General features: G+C 49.6%; 1 protein-coding gene across 2 annotated transcripts in view; it reads right to left on the bottom strand.

Annotated features, from left to right (window-relative positions):
- Positions 1 to 10286: 10286 nt before the first annotated feature.
- SRRM4 (serine/arginine repetitive matrix 4) overlaps positions 10287 to 21955 on the bottom strand; it is a 169964-nt gene continuing 158295 nt past the window's right edge. The window contains exons 12-14 of one of the 2 annotated variants that reach the window (XM_043440285.1): positions 21462 to 21602; positions 12569 to 19257; positions 10287 to 11084 (exon numbers count right to left, since the gene is read on the bottom strand). In XM_043440285.1, the coding sequence (XP_043296220.1) occupies positions 18984 to 19257; positions 21462 to 21602 (415 nt within the window). In that variant the 3' untranslated portion in view covers positions 10287 to 11084; positions 12569 to 18983. Of the gene's footprint in view, positions 11085 to 11594; positions 19258 to 21461; positions 21603 to 21955 lie in introns of those variants that run through there. The other variant, XM_043440276.1, reaches the window with a different exon arrangement.

The raw sequence follows: 21955 nt of genomic DNA, 5'->3' as shown, positions 1-21955 counted from the left end.
CGGACTCTCCTCCCCCGGCTCGGCTCAGCCCCGCCCTCCCTGCCGCTCTCTCCCCCGGAGCCGCCCGCCCCTAGCCGGGCACTGTGGCCCGGCTATTAATAACCCTGCCTGGGTGAGGGCTCAGGTCACCCTCTGGAAATACCTTCCTCAGAGCCTGCTGCGTCCTGCCTCCTCCCTGGGGACCCGCGGAAGGGGAGGAGAGAGACTCCGGAGCCCAGTGGATTTGAAGGCAGATGGCCCTGGTTTGCATTCCCCTCTTCCAAGCCTTTAGCATCCTCAGGCTCTCAGTGCCTGCCTTCTGAGGGGAATAACATTCTTCCGCAGGTGGCTCTGAACTATCTGCTTTCCCACCTGTAAAGTGGATGTAACAGTAGCCTCCTGACGGATGTGTCATCCTCCTTAAAACATTTAGCAAACCATCACTTTCATATTTTCAATGTTGACTCTCAATTACATAATGCTTGCTAGGTGCCAGGCTCTGTTCTAAATGCTTTACAAACATTAACCTGCTTTATCTTCACCATCAATCCCGTGAGGTGAGGGTACCACGCTGATCTCCATTTTACAGATGAGGAAACTGCCATGGGCAGTGGTACCCAATGGTAGCTTCTCTTATGGTGAGGACAGTTAATCATGACAATTATCAAAGGTGCTGTATTCAGGCAGGGTGCCTGGTCTGATACTCCAAGCCCAGAGAGGGTCTGTTTTCTAGATTCCCCTGCCCCTTCCAGGTAGCTCAGAGAATGAATTTGTAAATTATTTGACCTCAACGCCCCTAGAGCTTGGGTTTGTCTTTGATCTGTGCCCAGCTGGTATGCAGTCTGCGGCTTGCCATTGATCCCTCTGTGGGCTTGGGGTCTGGGTCCTGCCTGCCTTGTGGTGTGGGGTGGGTGTGGGGGGGTGGTTAAGGAATTCAGTGAGTCATTGGTTGAGAAATCAGTTCGGTATTAAGCAGGGCGCACATGAGGCAGTTTGCTAAAAATAACAGTATGGAGGATGACAACATCCTCATCGTCTACTGTCCCCTCTGCACCTGCCGCGAGGCTGCGCAGGGGTAGACGTTATGGCCCTAAACTCTCACAAAGGCACCCCGGGCACTGACACCACGCCCATTCTGCAGGGGAGGAAACAGGAAGCGGAGCCTGGGCACACCGCTGGGGCAGGGGGTGGGCCTGGGGCGGAACCTACAAGCCTGTGCTGAGCGGCCTTCCTCCTGGGCCGAGAGAGGGAGATGGCGGCACCCGCATCCCAAGTGACCGGGGTGAGATCATCGAGCTCGAAGCTTCAGGCTGACATCACACCGGGCAGAGAGGCCTCAGCTCTCTCTGTAATTACAGTGGGGCGAGGCTGGCTGGGTGTGGAGCCAGGATGGGGAGAAGCGCTGCATGACACACAGGAGAAGGCTGGCCCTGTCTTCAACTTGGGTGGGGGCTGGGGAGGTTTCCGAGCCAGGGTGGGGGTGGCAGGACCCCGAGGGAGTGAGTTTTGTGTGTGGGCTGGAGTGGGTGGGCTCAGCGTGTGTGTTTCTGTGGGGATGGGGCTCTGTGCCCAAGTCTGCTGATGGGTGTGTTTTAGAAGACTCTGCTTCTCTTTCCTCCCAGACTTCCCTTCCACAAAACCTGGGGAGTAGGGGGGAAACACACACTCAAGGACCTCATCTACCTTCTCAAGGATGATTGCAACTTCCAGGCCCACAGGAGGGAGGGGTTGTGGTGCAGCTAGGAAATAGCAATGGCAATCATTACCATTTATCTGGCACTTCTACGGGGTTTCACTGATGGCTCAGACAGTAAAGAATCTGCCTGCAATGCAGGAGACCCAGGTCAGGAAGATCCCCTGGAGAAGGAAATGGCAACCCACGCCAGTACTCTTGCCTGGAGAATTCCAAGGACAGAGGAGCCTGGTGGGCTACAGTACAAAACAGTCAGATACGTCTCAGCAAGTAACACTTTTCTACGTGCCAGGTTTTGTTCTAAGCACTTTATGTATATTAGCTCAGCTAATCCTCCCTACAACTCCACAGGGAAGGGACTTTTATTATCCCCATTGAATGGATGGGGAAACTGAGGCACATTGCGAGGATATGTGTCTTCCTCGTGTCCACATATCCAGTGAAGCAGCAGAAGTTTGGCTCCTGACTCCTCTGCTCTACTGCCTCTTGAAGTTGTGGTCACATTTATTGATCACTATGTACCAGGCCCAGTGCCCAGCACTTTGATTCATCACCTCAATGAATCTCCAGGGTTCAGAGAGGTGAAGCCACCTGTCCTGGACCACACAGCTGAGTGAAAATTGGAACTTGAGCCAGTGGGATGTGGGAGTCTACGGTAATTACCAGAATGGGACAATATTGCCCAGGCCCTGTTTTGGAGACCTTCCTACATGCCTTCTGTCCCATTCCCCGTTGGAGGCTTGCTGTATTTGTGGCTCAGGCCAGCCTTCTGCTTTGGGAAGCTGAGCAGGGAGGCAGCTGCCGGCCCTTCTGACCGGCACCCTGGAGAGGAGTCAGCAAACACACATGGAAAGGAGTCAGCAAGCCCCGCGTGCTGTCAGCAGGCAGGTGAAAATATGGGGTCAGCTCCGGGAGAGGCTAGGGCGGGGATGGGGCCTCTGGGCTGGCTCTTGGGGAAGGCAAGACCCTGGTGGGGCTGGGGAGGGGGCGATGTGAGACCCCAAGTCCCGGAACAAGGGTTCTCTTGGCTGCCATCTTCTTGGAGCTTTCACATGGGAAGGGCCACAATTAAGCCTCAAACAGACTGCCTGGGGGGAGGGTGACATCACTATGCACTATGGAAAGTGGGGCCCTGGGAGGAGAATCGGCAGCCTGGAGTTGCACAGGCAGCGCCAGATGAAGACCCAGGCTTGTCAGCTGCTCGATGCTGTGCTGTTTTCTTCCCACTGCAGTGAGAAACCCAAGCTCCTCCCTCCCCAGGCTTTGCCCCTTCGCCTTCAGGTCCAGCCACGTTGGGGTGGGGGGGTGGGGTTGCTGTGGGAGCTGAAGGCTTCTGTGAATCCCTCCGAGTCATGGGTTTCTGGATGTCATTTATGCCTAAAGTTTCATCTACAACTCTGGGGGACTCTTGTTCTGAGTGTGAAGGGAGATTCTGGCACCCCTTACATTCATTCAGCCTCCAGGTCCAGGAAGACCCAGCTCTGTGTTCCCTCTCTTGGACACCCCCAGAGCCAGCTCATTCCCAAAAAAATAGGAAGCAAGTATGTCTTTTTCCTTCCTTTTCTCAGCTCCTCTGTGAATGACAGAAATGGAATTCCCAGCATCTTCAGCTCCTTAAGGCAGGACTCTTGGGTATCTTGTTCCCAGCAGCATCCCCTGTGCCTAGAAGGGTACCTAGTGCATTAGGAGGGAAAAGGAGATCTTGGCCCAGTAGATGATGTCTCATAACATCATCTATTGTGTCTGAACTGTCTTGCTTACATGTGATAGACTCTACACACAGTGACAGCATTGAAATATTAACTAAAATTCCCTGAGTACTTAGAAGGTGCCAGGCACCAGGCTGAATGCTTTCCAAGCATGTTTTTGTTTAATTGTCACAACAGCCCTCCCACCCTGAGGTTTCCACTATCATCACTCCCATTTTACAGATGAGGAAACTGAGACTTAAAGCATGATGTGACTTGTCCAAGGCCGCCAGCCTCTGGGTTCTGAACCCAGCTATGTCTGAACTTCAAGATCAGTGCTCTTTCTTCTGCCCACACAAACACATGATTAATATATAAAATAAAAAACAACCCACATGGTCCCTCCCTAAACCAGTCCATGCCCTCCTCCCATGTAGGTGATGCTTCTTTATTAAGCTCTAGCTTCCTCCTACCATAGACTCCAAAATTCTCTCCAGACTGCTTCCTCTAACTACCTCTAAAAGTAATTATAATAATCCTAATAACAATGTAAACAGCAGAATGTAACATTTTGTACCAGTTGTGCTTTATGTATCTACTTATTTAATCCTCAGCCAAATTGCTCCAAAGTCAGTGTCATTATGTCCATTCTCAGGTGATGCTACAGATGGGGCACAGAGAGGTTAAATAACCCTTCAAGGTCACAGAGCTACTCTGTGGCAGAGCTGATATTAAAAATCCAGGCAAGTTGGCTCCAGAGCCTGTGCTCCTAATCACTTCATCATTCTGTGAATAACAACAATCAGAATAACAAAACAGTAATGATCCCACCATTATTCAAGACATGTTAAGTGCCAAGCTTTGCTAAATGCCTGGTATATCTTCTCTCTTTTCATCCTCATAACAACTCTAGAAGCCAGGATATTGTTAAGCCTAGGATATTGTTAACCCCGTTTTATGTTGAAACGTCTAAGGCACAGAGTCAGATCTGTGCTGACTGGTTTCTAAGCCTGTACCTTCAACTGCCCAGTGAGCTGGGCCACCTGGCACCCACTGTGTGCCCAGCCACAGCACCAGCTCTCCAGACCCAGCCAGGTCCAAGAGATCACAGCTGACCTGCAGGTCACAGCCCACCCCTCCCTCCACCTTCTCACTGGGCCTTCCTCTTTAGAACTTTCTGAAAGTCCTTCCAGACCTTCTCAGTAGAATGACACCAGAACACTTGGTGTCCCCAGAACACTGATACTTGGAGCCTGCAGGCTGCCAGGGATAAGCCATCTTGGTATACATCAGCCTGGGCTAGGTTATTGGCTAAGGAAAGGCAAAGATGAACATAATCCTTAATACAGTAAAGAGAAGCATTTTGAGCACATGATTGGATGGAAGGGGAGGAGAGGGTTATATCAACTGCATTGCCCAGTTTTTCGATCTGGGCAACTGGGTGGATGGTGGTGCCATCCAATGACATGTGAGGATGAGCACATGAGGGGAGTGAAGAGACTCAGTTCGTTCATTTACTCATTGATTCATTCACTATGTATTTATTAAGTTCTTATGCACACAGCACTAGCCTAGGGGGCTAGAGAAAGCAATGAATGAGGCAGAAGTCTCTGCTCTCACATCTATCAACAAGCACATAATCAAATCAACAATTTAAACAATTTTAGAGTCTGAAAAATTTTACGGAGGAAGTAAAAGCTGCTGGATATGTTTCTGATTTGATTTCCTGCTCCCATTCACCCCTGAGCTGAAGTCCCAGTGGCTTTCTTTCTGCCCTTGGGACAAAAGAGTCATATGTATTTCCATCCAAGGACCTCCCCACTGCCTATGACACTTCTCCCCAGATCTCCGCACTTCTGGTTTCTCACTTCATAGGTGTCTCTACTTAAATGTCATTCACTCAAACAAACCTTCTCCTATCATGTTCTCTCACATCAGCTGGTTTCTTTTTCTTCATAGCCCTGGCTACTAACGGACAGTGACATCTCACCACTCTATTATTATTATTTTTTTATCTGCCTCTTCTATTAGAATGAAAACTTCATGAGGGCTGAGTGTGGGGACTTTTGTCATTTAGGGCTCTGTCCTTGGCACATAAAACAGAACTTGGCACATCATTGGGATTCAATAAAATTCCAAGCACTTGGTAGGTAGCAATGACACTACTGTGGTTGCCCATGTGACTAGCTGTGGTCAATGAGTTGTGAGCAGAAGTGATGTCTGTCAATTCCAGTTCAAAGCATCAAAGCATTTACTATAATTTACCCCAGGGAGATCCTGGCTTCATGAAGGCAGGACCTTTAGGTGATTTCTCCTTCCTTAGCACTATGGTCACCGACTCATCAGTGAGGGGCATCTCCCTACTGGATGAGAAATAAAGTTATGTCTGTAAGACTGTGAGATTTGGGGTTTCTTTGTTAGTACTGCATCGCTGTTATTGTTCAGTCGCTAAGTCATGTCTGACTCTTTGTGACCCCATGGACTGCAGCATACCAGGCCTGCCTGTCCCTCACTATTGCTTCAGCTTCAGCATCAGTCCTCCCAATGAGTATTCAGGGCTGATCTCCTTTAGGACTGACTTGTTTGATCTCCTTTCAGTCCAAGGGACTCTCAAGAGTCTTCTCCAGCACCACAATTCAAAAGAATCAATTCTTCTTCAAAGTGCAGACTCTGGGGAAGAGGACGGCCTGGGCTAGGTTATTGGCTAAGGAGAGGCAAAGGTGAGCATAATCCTTAATATAGTAAAGAGAAGCATTTTGAGCACATGATTGGATGGGAGGGGAGGAGAGGGTTACATCAACTGCATTGCCAATCAAAATTTGCCAACTGCAAAATCAATCAAAGTGCTCAGCCTTCTTTATGGTCCAACTCTCACATCAGTACATATGACTACTGTAAAAATCATAGCTTTTATTATATAGACCTTTGTTGGCAAAGTGACGTCTTTGCTTTTTAATACACTGTCTAGGTTTCTCATAGCTTTCCTCCCCAGAAGTAATTGTTGTCGCCATCCACAGTGATTTTGGAGCCTGAGAAGAGAAAATCTGTCCCTGCTTCCACTTTTCCCCCTTCTATTTTCTATGAAGTGATGGGACTGGATGCCATGACCTTAGTTTTTTTCATGTTTAGTTTTAAGCTAGCTTTTTAAATCTCCTCTTTCACCCTTATCAGGAGGCTCTTTAGTTTCTCTTAGCTTTCTGCCATTAGAGTGGTATCATCGGCATATCTGAGACTGCTGATAGTTCTCCTGGTAATCTTGATTACAGCTTGGTAGGTAGCAGTGACTTATCCAGTCTGGCATTTCGCATGATGTCCTCTGCATAGAAGTTAAATAAACAGGGTGACAGTATATGGCCTTGCGGTACTCCTTTCCCAATTTGGAACCGGTCAGTTCTGTGTAAGATTCTAACTATTGCTTCTTGACCCACATAAAGGTTTCTCAGGAGACAGGTAAAATTCTCTTTAAGAATTTTTCCCAGTCTGTTGTGATCCACACAGTCAAAAGGTTTGATGTAGTCAATGAAGCAGAAGTAGATGTTTTTCTGGAATTCCCTTGCTTTCTCTATGATGCAACGAATATTGGCAATTTGATCTCTGGTTCCTCTGTCTTTTCTAAACCCAGCTTGTACATCTGAAATCTCTTGATTCAAGTACTGCTAAAGCCTAGCATGAAGGATTTTGAGCATAACCTTACTAGCATGGGAAATGAGCACAATTGTCTAGTAGTTTGAACATTCTTTAGCACTGCCCTTCTTTGGGATTGAGATGAAGATTGAGCTTTACCAGTCCTGGCATCCTGGTCTATTCTGATGAATAGTCTTCCAAATTCTATCCTTTTGTGGTTGTTAGTGTTGCTTCAAAAGAACTTTCTTGGTGCTAGTGTCATTCTGAGGGTAAGTCATTCTATCTCCTCTGTGGAGAGAACTGGCTGGGAAAGTGATATCTATCCCTCCTAGTTTGGGATTCTTGTGCAGAGTGCCATTATGAAACATTTAGTAGAGGGTCACTCTGAAATTCTGGGGGGAGAACTGGGAAGTCTATAATCTTGAGGCCTTTTCCTCATGTATCTCTGAGGTGAGGGCAAGAGCTGGTTTGACTAGTTGGTGACCGTGACACCAGGCAGCTGCTTTGGAAACAGTGTTTTTTTTAGGTCTGGGAATGACAGCTCTTAGGAGGACTCAGCCCAAGAGGGTTCTCACGGTTTGTGCTGGGAGGGAGAGAAAGATTGGAGTCACTGGGGAGGATGTACAGAGGTGGACAAGGAGATATATAAACAAAATACCTGCTTCTCAGGACAGGCTTAGTTTCACCTTGGCTATGAGTTACGATGAACTGTAGCTGAGAATAAGAGTCAAAACAACTGTGGCTGAAAGAACAGAGAGGTTTAGTTCTTCCTAATATTAAAGTCCAGAGACATTCTGTCTGAGCTGCCTTGATGGTGCTGCTCCACAAAGCCCTTAGAGACGGACACCTTTCCATCTTGCTGGCCCTTCTTTATGGGCTCCATTTCCAAAGCCATCTCACGGACCAGGGAACCACCTGAGTTCCAGCCCTCATGTCCCCATTCCAGCAGCAAGAAGAAGGAAGGGATGAGAAAGAAAGAAAAAGCACACAACAAATCTCTTCTATAGACATTTATGGAGGCTACCATGCAAAAATTCTGCCTTTTCTCATTGGCCAAATTAGCCACATGGCCACCCTAATTGCAAGGGAGGATGGAAAATGCAGTCTTTATTCTGGGTGGCCCAGTTAAAAATTGGGGTGGAGGGTTATTACTGAGGATGAAAGGGCCATAGGGGACACCTAGAAACTCTGCCACATCTTGAGAGAGTAAAGAGATTTTGTAGAAGATTCCTAAAGATTTCAAGTTGGATTCCTTTTGAAAACTAGTGGGAAATATGTCATTCTCTGCATCAAAATGCTGATATTTTCATACATAACAACTTTGTGTGGGATGTCAAATGATTCAGACTCTCTGAAGCCAAGCCCAGGAGGTCATGGATTCCCTTAGGTTAAGATTACTTAATCCAGAGATACGATTTGAGGTGAGAGAGACTCCACAGAGAAAACATCCTTTGTGTGTGTGTGTGTGTGTGTGTGTGTGTGTGTGTGTACACTCATTCCAACCCCATTCCATTTGGCAATGTGAATGTATTTAATGTGGTTGCTATTGTTTATTTTGGTTTTAGATTCCAGAGTAGATTGTTAAAGGGACCCAATGTTCCACCTTGAGAAAGCATTGGACAAGTTTTATTGGCAAGAGGAAAAAAGATAAAAAGAAAAACTGCCTTGAGTCACCTGGCCACAGGTTGGTATAATTATAGAAGGTTTAGAGGAGTGGAAACTTCTGTTGCTCTGGGTACAGATGCTTGAACGGTGCCCTGTGTCTTTCTACTAGTGGATGGATGTGAGAACTACTCTGTTATACAATGTTGACAAAATGTCAGGGTAGGGATACATGTAGGGAGATTGCCAAGTTCTTAGGGGACTCTGCATTCTTCTAGGTGGAGGAGATATTTATGGAGGGCAGCAGCTGGGAGCGCCTCTCTTGAGAATTTGGTGTTCAAGATGATGAAAGGTGAGAAGAGAGGCTGTTTGAGCTTTTGCCAAGGTGACCCAGAACCCTCCTGGAAACTTATTGTGAGGGTATCTAGGCAACTCAGCCAGCCTGTCCCCAACCCCCAACATTTTTAGGATCAGTAACAGTGACACTAACTCAATCGAGCCCTGGGCTCAGTGCTTACATGCATCACCTCTATGCATCTCCAAGGCACCTTTATGATACTGACACTTGCATTATCCCCATTGGAAACGTGATGAACCTGACACTCAGAGAGGTTAAGTCACTTACACAGAAACACACAGCTAGGAAGTAGCGGAGTCAAGCTCAAATCTAGGTCTTTCTGACTCCCAAGTCCTCACTCTCAACCACTGCCTTTTAAAAATATACCATTTATTCCATCCCAGGACTTACACCCCAGAGGCTCACATGGTGCTGGGTGAATAGTAGGTACCCACATGTCTTCCTCACACCCCATGCTGTCTCCCCTCGCTCCCAGGGAGGGACACAGCCCCTAGTGGGGACAGCATGTGCACAAGAGACCCCTGTGTGGGACATGTTGCTGCTTTTGTCCTCCTAGCCACACTCCCCATCCGCCCCTCCCCCACACGAAGTAAAACTTAACCATCTTAAAAATGCATGGGAATTGGAAGGGTAAGGCACAGAGCTGGCAACCCCAAGCAGATTCAACTATATGGCAGCCAGCCAGGGACCGGCCTGGCACTCCCTGCGGGGCGTACAGGAGAGGGGGATGAATGAGGTAGACAAGTCTTCTGACCTCTTGGAGATGGACGGCGATCATGTAAACAAGTAAACACACTTGTTACAGATAGTAATAGCGCTATGGAAGGAATGCAAGGGTAGGCAGGGACAGAGCCCGACTTTAGGCAGGTGAGGTCACTCCTCCGCCCGCTCCCGAACCCAGGCACTTGCTCCTGCCTGCCATCCCAGCCCCTTCCTCCTCTCTCTTGGGCCCCTTTTCTGGCCTGGCCAACTCCACTCCCTTCCCAGGCTTTAGCCCAGATGTCAGTTTCTCTGGGATGCCTTCCTTGAATCTCCAAGGCTGTTTTAGGTGTCCCTTTGAACTCACCCTCATTCTAGCGTCCAGCATGCGCCACTTACTAGCCATGTGATCCAAGGTTGCCTGATTGTGCCTCAGTTTCTGCATCTGTAAAATCAGCCTAAAATAGTACACACCTCATAAGGATGTGAAGATGAAATCACATAAGTCATTTGTGTCGATGCCCATGAAGTGCTTGGCATCATGCCTGGCACAGAGCAGGTCCTCTACAAGAGTGAGCGTTGTGGCCTGTGTTCTATGTTCCCGTGATGACAACTCGTACCACACTCAGGATGTCAGATCTGGTTGGCAGGTGACATTTTAGGTGCCATCTGACTCGGTGGTTCTCAACCCTGGCTTCATAGTAGAATGACCTGGGAACCCTTTAAAAAGACTGCTAATAGGCAACCACTTTCAGGGATTCTTATTTGGGGTGAGAGTGGGACTCAAGTGTGGGTAGCTTGATAAAGGTCACAGGTGTGGATGCAGGACTGAGAACCACTGCTCCAAGCCAAATCAGGTGGGGTAACTAGAGTCCAGAAAGGGCTTGATTTGCTAAGGTCATGAGGCAAGCTAGGGGCCCCTGCTTCTTGGGAAGTTTTATTTTCTGATATTGCCCCCAACCCCTGCTTGTCTGAGTGCCTTCACCCAGTGGAAGGGCTATGTGTGCCCCTGGGGCTGCAGAAGGTTAGGGTAGACGCTGCCTCTGCTCCATCCCTGGGCAGTCGCCAACCTCGCCTGAAGGAGAAGCACTTGTGGAAGCAGGGCTGTCCCCCCTGGAGACTAGGACGGGGTGGGGTGCCTGTTCAGGCCGATTTTAGGAAGAACAAACTCAAGGGTTCCCATAACCCAAAACTGGGAGTCAGAACACAGACAGAAGGGTAAAGCCCTCCAGGGCTGGCCACCTCCTGGCACACGTGTTTTCTGGAAAAAGTTTTCAGGGGCCCGTAGAGGGGGCTAGCTCCAAGTTGATGCGGTTCATACCTTCTTAGGCAGAGAGGTGCAGCAGAAATGGTCCCGGAGCCCATAGACCTCGGTTCAAACATCCACTAGCTACATGAACTTCTCTCTCTGAGCCTCGATCTTCTGCTCTGTCAAATGAGGCTAAATGGGGTTAGCAAAAAACAAGCTAAGGTATGCAAAGGGCTTGGCACATGATAATTGATTCATAAAAAGTAATAATAATAATTATTATCATTATTTATTGATGAAGTCTCAAAAGAGGACACTGGTGGTTGCCTTAACCAAACCAGTTTGGGAAGAAGGAAATCAGTGTGGGTGGTGGGGGCAGGGGGTGGCGGGGCAGGGAGTGGTGATGTGATGTGATAGTTTTTTTTTTTCCATTTATTTTTATTAGTTGGAGGCTAATTACTTTACAATATTGTAATGGTTTTTGCCATACATTGACATGAATCAGCCATGGATTTACATGTATTCCCCATCCCGATCTCCCCTCCCACCCCCCTCTCCACCCGATCCCTCTGGGTCTTCCCAGTGCACTAGCCCTGAGCACTTGTCTCATGCATCCAACCTGGGCTGGTGATCTGTTTCACCCTTGATAATATACATGTTTCGATGCTGTTTTCTCTAAACATCCCACCCTCGCCTTCTCCCACAAAGTCCAAAAGTCTTTTCTGTACATCTGTCTTTTTCGATGTGATAGTTTTGAATCTTCCCCAGGGAGGTAGTCCCATCTAAGATTCCCGAGGGAGATTTCTGGAGGGGTAGTTTTGTTTGATCTTTCCTCCTGAGCTAATTAATAACCCACTCACGAGTAAACAAGGGGCTGAAACAACCTCCCAGTGGCCCTGGGGGTGGGAGTGAAGGTGGGGCTGAGTCACATCCTCCTCTCTGACCCCTGGGATGTTATTCTGGGATGATATTATCTGTGTGTGTGTGTGTGTGTGTGCATGTACACAATTTTTTTGGACCCACATGGTATTTGAAAAAAAGGAATGAGTTTCGAACATTTTGAAAATCAGGAAATTCAACCTAAAAATTCAGATTCCCTGGATAAATTGAGAGACGTGGCAGCCCTGAGTTGAGATTTCTCTGTGGCAACCGTGCATTGGCCTCCCTGGCTCCCCAGAGTCCCAACTCTGTCCACTTCCCCACCTGGCTGCCCTGTGAGTGTTTTCAACACCTGTTTTCTATGGCAAGAAACTTTCACATGGGACAGTGAGAACGTTTCTGGAGGCCTCCACTGGGTCTTGGGGGCCCCACTGTTCTGAGCAGGCTACTTTAGGCTGTCTTTCTGAGTCCCTCCCATAACTCAGACTCGATTTAGAAAAGTCATCATGCTTAGCAGCACTGTGCTTCCTGTGGACTCAGGCTGTTATTTTCTTTTCTTAGCACCACTATCCCATCTGGTTCTCAGAGCAGCCCAGGGAGGTCGCTGTTGCTGTCCCTGTTTTACAGATGAATAACCCAAGGCCCAGTGGGGTGTGGTCCTTGCTCCCTGGCACACCACTAGGGTCCAGATTAGAATCCAGGTCTTTGGACTCCCATATATGTGCCCCAGACTGAGCTCCCTCCTGATTGTGAAGACCTCAGAGAAAAACTTTTACCAAAGAAAACTGGCCACTTACTTCATGAGCAGATGTGCTGTGGGGCAGAGCAGAGAACAGATGTGTCTGGAGTCAGTCCGCTTGCATCCTATCATGGACTCTGTGGTCTTGGGCTGGTGACTTTGCTTTCCTAGGCCTCCATTTTCCTCTTAGTAGAAAAGAGATCTTAACCCTATACCTAAGACAGGTGGGTGCCGAAGACTAAGATTAAAAAGGCTTCGGGAAAGGTGGCTGCTATGAATGTATATGTGAACCCCAAATGCTTACAGGCTTGTTTTGAAGAAAGGAGCAAGATGAGCACTGGGGCAATGTGTCACACACAGCAGGTGCTGCTTGGCTGTTCTCTGTCCCCACCTCCCTGTCACCCTCCCTCTGATTCTGGGCACCATACGTAGACAGAGGATGCTGGGCCAAGGATGAGAACACCATACCATGGAACCTTTTATTAGAACAGAGACATGTTTTGTACAGGCTGGAAAAAAAAAGCCAGAAACCCCAGGAAGGTTATGCTTAGCTGTGGACACCAGATATCAAACAAGCCACGGCCACTGTGTCACTGCGTGGAGGACAGGGTCCCAGGATGCCGGCAGACACAGCAGCTTCTCCTCCTTTGATGTGGGCGGGTGGGTAGAGGCCGGCTGCTCGGGCTGAGCTGGGCTGCTGGTGGGTCCCCCAAGTTGGGGTTTTCCAGATGGGAGTTCCAGCCCCTGATGTGGAGAAATGGCCCTGGGGTGGATCAAGCCCCCTCCCAGGGCTGCTGTGGTAGATTCTACTGGGTCCTTGGCCGATGGCTGCTGAAGGAGACAGCTGGAGATCAGGAGAAAACAGATACAGCACAAAGAGAATTCCTCACAGCCTACGCCTGGCAGGAAAGAGCTCCCAGGGGAGAGCAAGGGGAGGGCACGGGGTCAGGCAGCTCGGAGCTCAAGGGAGCCTGGGCAGGTCAAGTGCCCCCTTCCCGGACCTCAGTTTTCTCACCTGAAAAATGGGTCACAGCAACATGACTAGTCTCGCTGGCTGGTTTGATCAACTGCACAAAATGTAGCCTGACACAATACACGGGGTCTGAAATCCGGAGCACGGCAAAGCCGTCCGGGCCTGTCCTTTGAATATGCTGGATGGTTGGGCTTGCAGAGAAGTTCAAGCTCATACAGAGGGCTTTCACCAGGCCACAGAAGTTCCCAGGTGCCAGAACCTGGAGGTCTCCCGCTTCTGCCAGGACTCAGCTGCTCCCAACTCACTCTGCAAAATAAGTCCACACCCTGCTTCTTTATTTTCTTCTGACCCTTCAACCTATAGTCAGCAGAAGACACGAGGGATTCTACATCTGACGGTCTGGAACTTACCGCCTCAGAGTTAGAACCCTTCCCTCCACCCTACCAAGAACACTTAGGCCAAGACCCATTTTACAGATGATAAGACTGAGGCCCGAGAACACTCCATTGCACCCAGACGGACACATATAGGCAAGAGAACCACATAAGAATGCTGTTCCAGTCTCTTTGGCTCGGCTCGTTAGAAGATGAGGCACAGCTTTTCTTGGCCGGAGAAAAGGAATTACAATTTTCATTCTCTTTTTTTCACTCCCTCTCTCTCTTTTTCAAGGAGTTGTGACTTTTTAATAGAAGTTGGTTTGTGCACAGGCATTTCATTCCTCAATTAATTTCCATCTAAATGAGGTTTTCCCGGAGATAACCAGTGTTTTAGTTCCATTTGAGCTTAATTTGTATGACTGAAGCCTCCGTTTCTGCCAATTCCAATTTGCCGGTGATTCTAGCACTCATTACCTGGGCGAGAACGTCCCTACCACAGACAGTGGAGCTGAGAGACAGACTGATTTCCAATAACATTTCCGGAGAAGAGGTGGTCTCTCACCTCTCCCAATACCACTCAATAAATAGGAAATAAATTATTCATTAAGCCACGTTCTGATGAGGGGCCCCCATCATGGTATTTACAATGCAAAACAACTACCAACAAAAAACAAAACCAACAAACCCTCAGAAAACTGAAAATAATGCAAAACAACAGCCACAGACAGAGGGAGATATCAACCCCATGGGTATCACTGGCCCGTGGGTGCAGAGAAGGAAGCAGATGCAACAAGGCATTGCTCGATGGACACTGTATCTACCCTAAGGTCCTCAGCTGGACACCGCTGGCCAATGGAAGGGATGCAGTTTGAGGATTCTGGTGTTTTGTTTTTAAATCAGACACAATTTTCTATTCAGCTGGAAAAGAAAGTAAAGCACGTGAGGCTATTTTGAATATTTGTGAAAAGGAATACAGCAAAAGAAAAGATAAAAATGAGGCTTGAGAAGAAGAAAATGGACTTTGAACCTTTGGAAGCACCCCAAATATTCACCTCTTCAAGCAAAGCCTTTGGGAAAGGAAGATGGGTCTCGGTAAATAAAGTGATGGGGGCTCTCTGAGACTGAGAGCCTCGTGTCTTTCAAACATCACAATTTGTGTGTTTTGTTTCTGAAAGACTGAATTTCCTTCAAAGAAGGGAACAGATGGAGGCAGAAATGCAGTCCAACCTGGATCAACTAGAATGTTCTTGGGTGGGGGATTTGAATTCAATTTTCTGAATCCACTAATGGGAGTTCACACATTGCTTTTAGGCTTTATTCTCATGATTGAGAACCTCCTAAAATGTTTGAGGATATTTTCCTTTTTTCTCCAAGTCTCAGTGAACTCATTAGGTCTTTGAAGAATTGCCCAGGCCTCAGGTCAATGTTCTGGGTTGTATCTCAAAAACTCCTCCACTTCTCAAAGGTGGAAACTTTGGCTCAGAGAAAGGAAGCAATTTGCCTAGCTCCACATATCCAGGGACTATCCAGAGCAGGAGGGTCAAAGGGCCTCATGTTGTTTGACCTCAAGCCACATCTCCTTCCCATTTCCCATACTACTTTTTAAAATAAGTTCTAACCATGAGCAGGTTTTAGGCCGTCTGTATCATCCCCTGGAAGCAGAAGTGTACTGAGGGTGAAGGATGCAGAGAAACAGCAGTGCCAGGCGTGGGGGTGCTGGTTAAACAAGGTTTACCAGTGCCCCAATAAGAGTTTATTTTTGGATGGAAAGAAAAGGAAATGTAAAGGAAATCTGAGAAACACACCAAGTGACAGGGAAGGGCAGATTTTCTCCCAGGAGGCATTTAAGTTCTTGCAAGTTTTCCCAGGCTAGGGGTACTCCTTTGCTTGGGTTAGAGCAGAGTGAAGTCACATTGCCAGGGAAAACAATCAGGGATGTTGAAAAAGTCTCACCAAACCCAAAGCCGGACCAGGAGAGCTGGCCATGCCAAGGCAGTGAAGGGTGACTTTGGAAAGGGCGGGCACCCTCTCCACTCAGCTGCTAGTGGGTGAGAGAGCCAGGGCTGGTCAAGACCTCTGGATCCTGGTTCCCAAGACAGGTTTTGGAATGGCCTTCTCGAGGGGGTTGGGGGTGGGGAACCTCCGGCTGCTCCTTTCATTTTGTTTGTTTTCCAACTTCAGAAATAGTAGTATGCTCTCTCCTGAGGTCACAGAAAAAGGCTTTTGCTTTGGGTTTGTCTCTCTCTCTCAGGATGGCTGATACCTTGTCACTAGGGCAACCCTGAGCTCACAGGGGATGGGGAGAAATTAGCTAAGGGGGTGTTCAGAAGCATGTGTAACTTCTATGAAAACACTTAGCTTAGGCTCAGAAGAGCAAATGACCTCATCCACTAATATATTCCCTGGAATAAGGGTGAGATTCAGAGGTGCACATATGTTTCACACTGGGTGCGTCCCTAAAGGTCTTTCACAGATGATTTAGACTTTGAAGCTTTTGCCTTATGTGCTAACTTTAGACTCTAACCCCCACGTCAGCTGTGACTCTACAGTGTCAGGTCAGCACCTTAGCTCATAAGCTTCTTGACCATTTTCATTTTTTGGTACTTCAGTTAGGTAGCTGGTAGGCAGGGGGACTGGGGTGCAGGCCTGAACTTCACCCGACTTGGGCTTAGTCATGAATCTTTGGCCTGAAGTGCTTCTGTGCCACCTCCAGTGTGTTCCAAGCTTAGAGCTCTAAGTCTCTCCCTTTCAGGGAAAAGGCAAACATCCCCACCCACATCCAGCCTCTCAAATTCCATCCATAGAGACATGAGGGGGAAAAAAAAAGAGAGATGCACAAAAATACTTTAGAAGTTTCCCCTCCTCCCCAAACACACATACCACACACACACAGATACACACATCCTCTCCATATAAATAAATAAATACTTGAATACTGCTAATGGCAACCGAGAGAGAGGGAGGCAGAGGGAATCCCATAAATAAATAAATAAACATAAATAAATAAATAAGAGGTTAGCTAGGAGCCCCAGGCAAAAATGGTCCCCCAGAATTGCATGGATGAAGGCAGTCTGGACGGGGGCTCTTGGGTCTTTCACTGCTGTCCTGCTAAGGAGGTTCCGTGGCTCCAGAAAGCCTTTGTTTCCATGAAGGGAGACTGGAGTCCAGTTCGGGCTCCTGGGCGGGGAAGAGGGTTATTTACAGTTGCTGCACAGGCCCTCCCAGGGCACCTGCCCCTGTCCCAGGCACCTGCCATCAGGCCTTCTGCAGTGACCACGCTGGCATCCATTAGTCTTGGTGGGCGGGGCCCAGTTCTGGGCCAGCGGGCGTCATGGAAAGGCCGGGTCCCCCACTGCTGCCCTGGTGCCTGGCTCCCCTCTCCTGGTGGAGGAAGGACTTTCCGGATCATTGCAGGGCAGTTTCTGGCTCCACAGGCTGATACGATGGGAAAGACTTGGGAGGGAGGACATCACTGCTTCTAAGAAACAGGATTTTTTTTTTTCCCAAATGTTTCCCCTCCTCGGGGTACAAGGGATAAAGAATATTTGGTTCTCTGCTTCCCAAAGCCCAGGTTCCAAAGCTGGGGACTGTCCCTCTCACCCTCTCCCTTCATGCCCTGCCCGGCTGCTGTTGCCACCACAAACTGGACTCTTACCCGCAAGGCTCTGGAAAGCCAGTCAGCTGGTGAGGGGGATGCCCCAGAGTTTATTTTAAGGATCTTCTCCCTCATGCCCCTGTTCTTAGCGCCCTCCGTGGGTGAAGCAGCTGGTGGTGTTTGTGTGTTGGAGATCAGCTTACCTTCACTGCCCAGCCCTGGGCAGGGGTGGCGGGGCGGGGTGGGGGGGAGTGGGGTAAGGGCAGAAATGAGGGTGGGGCTTTTCCCAACCTGCTAAGAACTCTGGAAACCAGCAGAAGCTTCGGAGCATCCAACCTCCTTTCCCCCAGACTCTCTGGATTTGGATCTTTCCCCCAAACCTGGGCTGCTGTGCCCCATCCTGGCAAAATTCCTGAGGGGCAAAGTGGCTGACTTAGGCTGAGGGTGGGTAGGTGGGTGAGTGGGCGCTTGGCTGCAGTGGGTAGGACCCAGGGTGCGGCAGTCTGGGCAGTGGGGAGGGGGCAGGCAGGCGCCAACTGGAGGGTAAGGCCAGACTGGCTGGCGCTGGGACTGGCAGCTGGCCACGGCACTGGGGAATGTTCAGCAGATGGTCCCGTGGAATTAAGTTGTTGCCAGCTACTGGGGCCGAGGCAAACTTGGGAAGTGCGGTTGCAGGCCAAGCTGTCCTAACTGTCCATTGTGTCCTTTCGCAGAGGTCGCAGGGTCCCTGTGAACCACCAAGAGGCGTTTTGTGTAAATGGCCTGGTGGCCTCTCCACGGCTAGAAACTACTGGGCTCCTCTTCCTGACCACAAGGAGCTACTGGGAGCAGTGGACTTATTCCCCCCTCCTTCTTGCTTCTATACTCATGACCAGAGAGTCCATCTCCTATCTCCTGACACCTACTACCAAGTGAAATGTCCATGTCCCCTAGTCACGTGTCCCCCTTTCTAGGACCCGATAGCCTTTCAGCACTTGCTCTGACCTATGTGTGGAGCTAAAACTCCTGATCCCCTCTCTTGGACCTGAACCGCCCTGCTCTCTTCTAATATCCACTCCTCACCCCATGGGACTCATGGGGATCCATACAGGTGTAGCCACGAGACTGGATGAGAGGAGAAGGAGGGCAGCTGTGATAAATACCACTGGTCTTCAGTATGCAGCCTGGCAGCAGTGGGTTAGCAGAACTCTCTGTACATTTTCCTGGCCAGACCCAAACTTCTTAGTCATGGACTCATTGCGCCTTACAAACCGTTGAGGCTTTTCTGTGCCAAAAGAAGGTAGTCTTCTCCATATGCTCAGGCCTGAGCTGAGCCCCAGAGGGTGTGGTGGAAGCTCCCAGCAGCTCCACATCGAGGCTAAATCCCCCAAACCCTCCTCTCCTCCTCCCCAGGAGAGCAGGAAGGACAGGGCCTAGGAGCCCTCAATGCTGTCTGTCACCAAGGAGAAGGCAGGGTGGGCGGGGAGTGGGGGAGACTGCCAGAGTGAAAGGGGCCCCATGGGCAGTGGGCTCACGGGAGGGCCCTGGCTTAGCGCCTCGTGCTGGAGTAGCTGTCTGCTGAGCTGTAGCTCCCACTCCGACTCCGGCTCCGGCTCCGGCTCCGGGAGCCCAGGCTGGGGCTGCGGGAGCTGCAGCTGCTGCTAGTGAGGGTCCTGCTCCGGCTGCGGCTGCGGCTGCGGCTCCGGGAGTAGCTTCGACTGGCTGAGCGGCTGCTGCTGCTGCTGTACCAGGAGGAGGTGCTGCTGAGGCCGCTGGACGAAGAGGGGCTGGGCCGGTAGTAGGGGATGGGGCGTTTCCGGGCACTGCAGAGATCAGAGGGGGAAAGTGTCAGGGCAGGACTCCTCCCAGCTGTAATCCCGGGAGCACAGGCATTGTCCCAGGAGACAAGTCCCAGCTCCTTAGGGGGAAAAAATGTCCTGTTACTCTTCCCTTGCAGTCCTGAGAACATCAAGGAGGTGGTCTCAGTCTAGTGCTGATATACTTTGAAAAGTGATAATCTCACTTTTTTAACACAGCAAGGCTGGGCTCAGAGAGAGCATCCAGCTGGCCACAGAATCTACATCTCAACTTTAATCATAGTTTTGTTAGGGGAAGCACACTGATTGAAACCGCCCACCCTGACTAGGCACCATAGTAACCATTTGCATGAGTTTTTTTATGACAGGAGATCCTAATAAGGATTACGGAAATAATAAGCCACCACCAGCCGGAAGAGTTCCGGAAAGGTGGAGAAGAGACACTGCCTGTCCGTCCACTTCCCAGAATCCCTCTTGCTAGCATCCATCTTGGCTGAGTGATGTGTGCGCCACCAGGCAAGACTCTGAATTAGAATGATTGGCCAAAGACCATCCAGAAACTAATCCCATCACCATAAAACCCAAGACTGTGAGCCGCTCGCAGAGCAGTTCTCCTGGGCTCCCTTACCTACTGCTCTCCACCCGGGTGCCCTTTCCCAATAAAATCTCTTGCTTTGTCAGCATGTGTCTCCTCGGACAATTCATTTCCGAGTGTTAGACAAGAGCCCAGATTCGGGCCCTGGAAGGGGTCCCCCTTCCTGCAACAGTTTTGTTTTGCTATTTTTACTAGAACCTTCTATTTACGGCAAAAGAGGTTGATTTTTCTATTTATTGTAGTGTATCATTTCATTTTGAAATAAATGTATGGACCTAAAAAAAAAGCATACCTATTTAAAGAAAATTAAGTAAGCAGTACACTTAATCAGACAAGGCAAAAGTGGTGGGTGACGGAAGCTTGGGAAACATTGAATGGATTCACTCAGGTGGATTATTTGGGGTTGAGTATGGAACCCAGAGAGCCTTTGGAAACACCAGTCCCTTTTTCTTAGCCTTTCTCCAAGTCCACTCCAAGGATACCTCTGAAAGTCAAGGCAGTGAGTATAGGACTCCAACCATATGTGCCAGGCCAAAGCAGGCAGTTCAGTGAGACATCTGAGAAGATGACACCATTACCCTGCCTTACTGTCTGGGGCACAAGCTCTTTTTCCTCCTTCCGGCCATCTCCAGGGAGGACGCATGGGCAGCCAGGATTCTCCTTTCCTTGTGGGTCTCTGGACTACTCGTAGCTGACCCTTGGAGGACCAGAAGGAAGACCCACCAATTTTCAAGAGCCATTTTTAGGGCAGCATTCAGCCATTCTCTCCATTTCAAGGCCTGAGAATTCTCAGACTTCAGGATTCTCTTCTAGGGCTTTTCTCATTTAAGACTTTACCTGTTACAGAAATCTTTACCCACCGAGTCTGACCATTCAGTCCATCACAATGGCACACAGTGGGTTCTAGTGCTCTGCATTTAAGTGTATAAATTGCATTCATACCTCTTTGCCTCTTTTCATTTTATTTTTCTGACACTTCTAGGAGTTATTTCTTCCAGTAGTTCATGGGTGAAAAAACTTAAGATTCTGGGAGGTGAAGAGACTTTCCCAGTTCACCCGGAAAGTGGCACAGCCAAGATTCCTCTCCAAAATACTGGTCTTCCCCTTACCCACTAGCGCACCCCACTCCCCCACCCCCTTCTGGTACATAAACAATCCTGTTCGCCCTCTCTACCCTTGGTTCAGGGTATAATTACTTACGGTTGTATTCAAGCCTTGTACCTGGGCGCGTGGGTCTAAGGGTGGAGCCACTGCCTGGCTCCACCCCCATGCAATGTCGCCGTTCAGTTCCCCGGACCTCATTCTATGGCCCAGCCCTGCCAGCGGCATTCCGGCAGCTTCCCCAGGTTCCGGCCACACCCGATTCCTCAGGCTCCACCCTTTGTCCTGCCACCTCATTCTAGTCCCGCCCACCTCCCCGCCCCCTCTGGCAAGCCCTCTGGGTGGTGGGGTGCTGACTCGCTCCAGGCCTAGAACGGAAACCTCATTTCAACGGTTGGGGAGGTCCCTGAGCTCCTACAGTCCTGAAATGCAGCCCAAAGGAGGCTCCAGCGGATGGGCGGGTGGGAAGGGAGTGCAAGTGAGGTGGAGGTGGTACCCGGCCTCCTGGCCTCACCTCGTTATCCTCCGCGCCTCCAGGTGGCTCGGGGAGTCTCTCCGGCGCTTCCTCATGGGCGAGTAGGACCGACGTCTCCGCCGAGCTCGCTCGCGCTCGCGTTGCTGCGAATCCTTCTCGCTGTACTTGGGGTTCCGCTCCCTGAAGGGGTGCGGTGACGGGGTGGTTACTGGGGAGCTGAGGCTGCCCTGGCTTTTTCGGTGTGAGCGTGTGGAAGAAGGGCACCCACTTTGCCTCCTGCCCACTTTACCCCGCTGGGGCAGGGGACAGGGTCAGCACGGGGCTCCCAGGGAGGCCGGAGGGAAGATAGCATCGCTATGGGAGAGTCTACGTGGATGACTGGCTACTGAGGAGGGGTGTCAGCCTTTGAAGGTGTGCATTGCAGGGGTCAGGATATGAAGGTTAGGTGGGTGGGCCCAGGTGCCGAGTAAGAAGTGAGAATTAGGGGCTCTGGATATAGGGATGTGGGGTGGTACAAGGTGTGTGAAGAGGCT

The sequence above is a fragment of the Cervus canadensis genome, chromosome 1, assembly GCF_019320065.1.
Source record: "Cervus canadensis isolate Bull #8, Minnesota chromosome 1, ASM1932006v1, whole genome shotgun sequence".
Taxonomy (NCBI): domain Eukaryota; kingdom Metazoa; phylum Chordata; class Mammalia; order Artiodactyla; family Cervidae; genus Cervus; species Cervus canadensis.
Note: the sequence above shows the minus strand (reverse complement) of the source record. Positions and strands in the feature narration are given on the sequence as shown.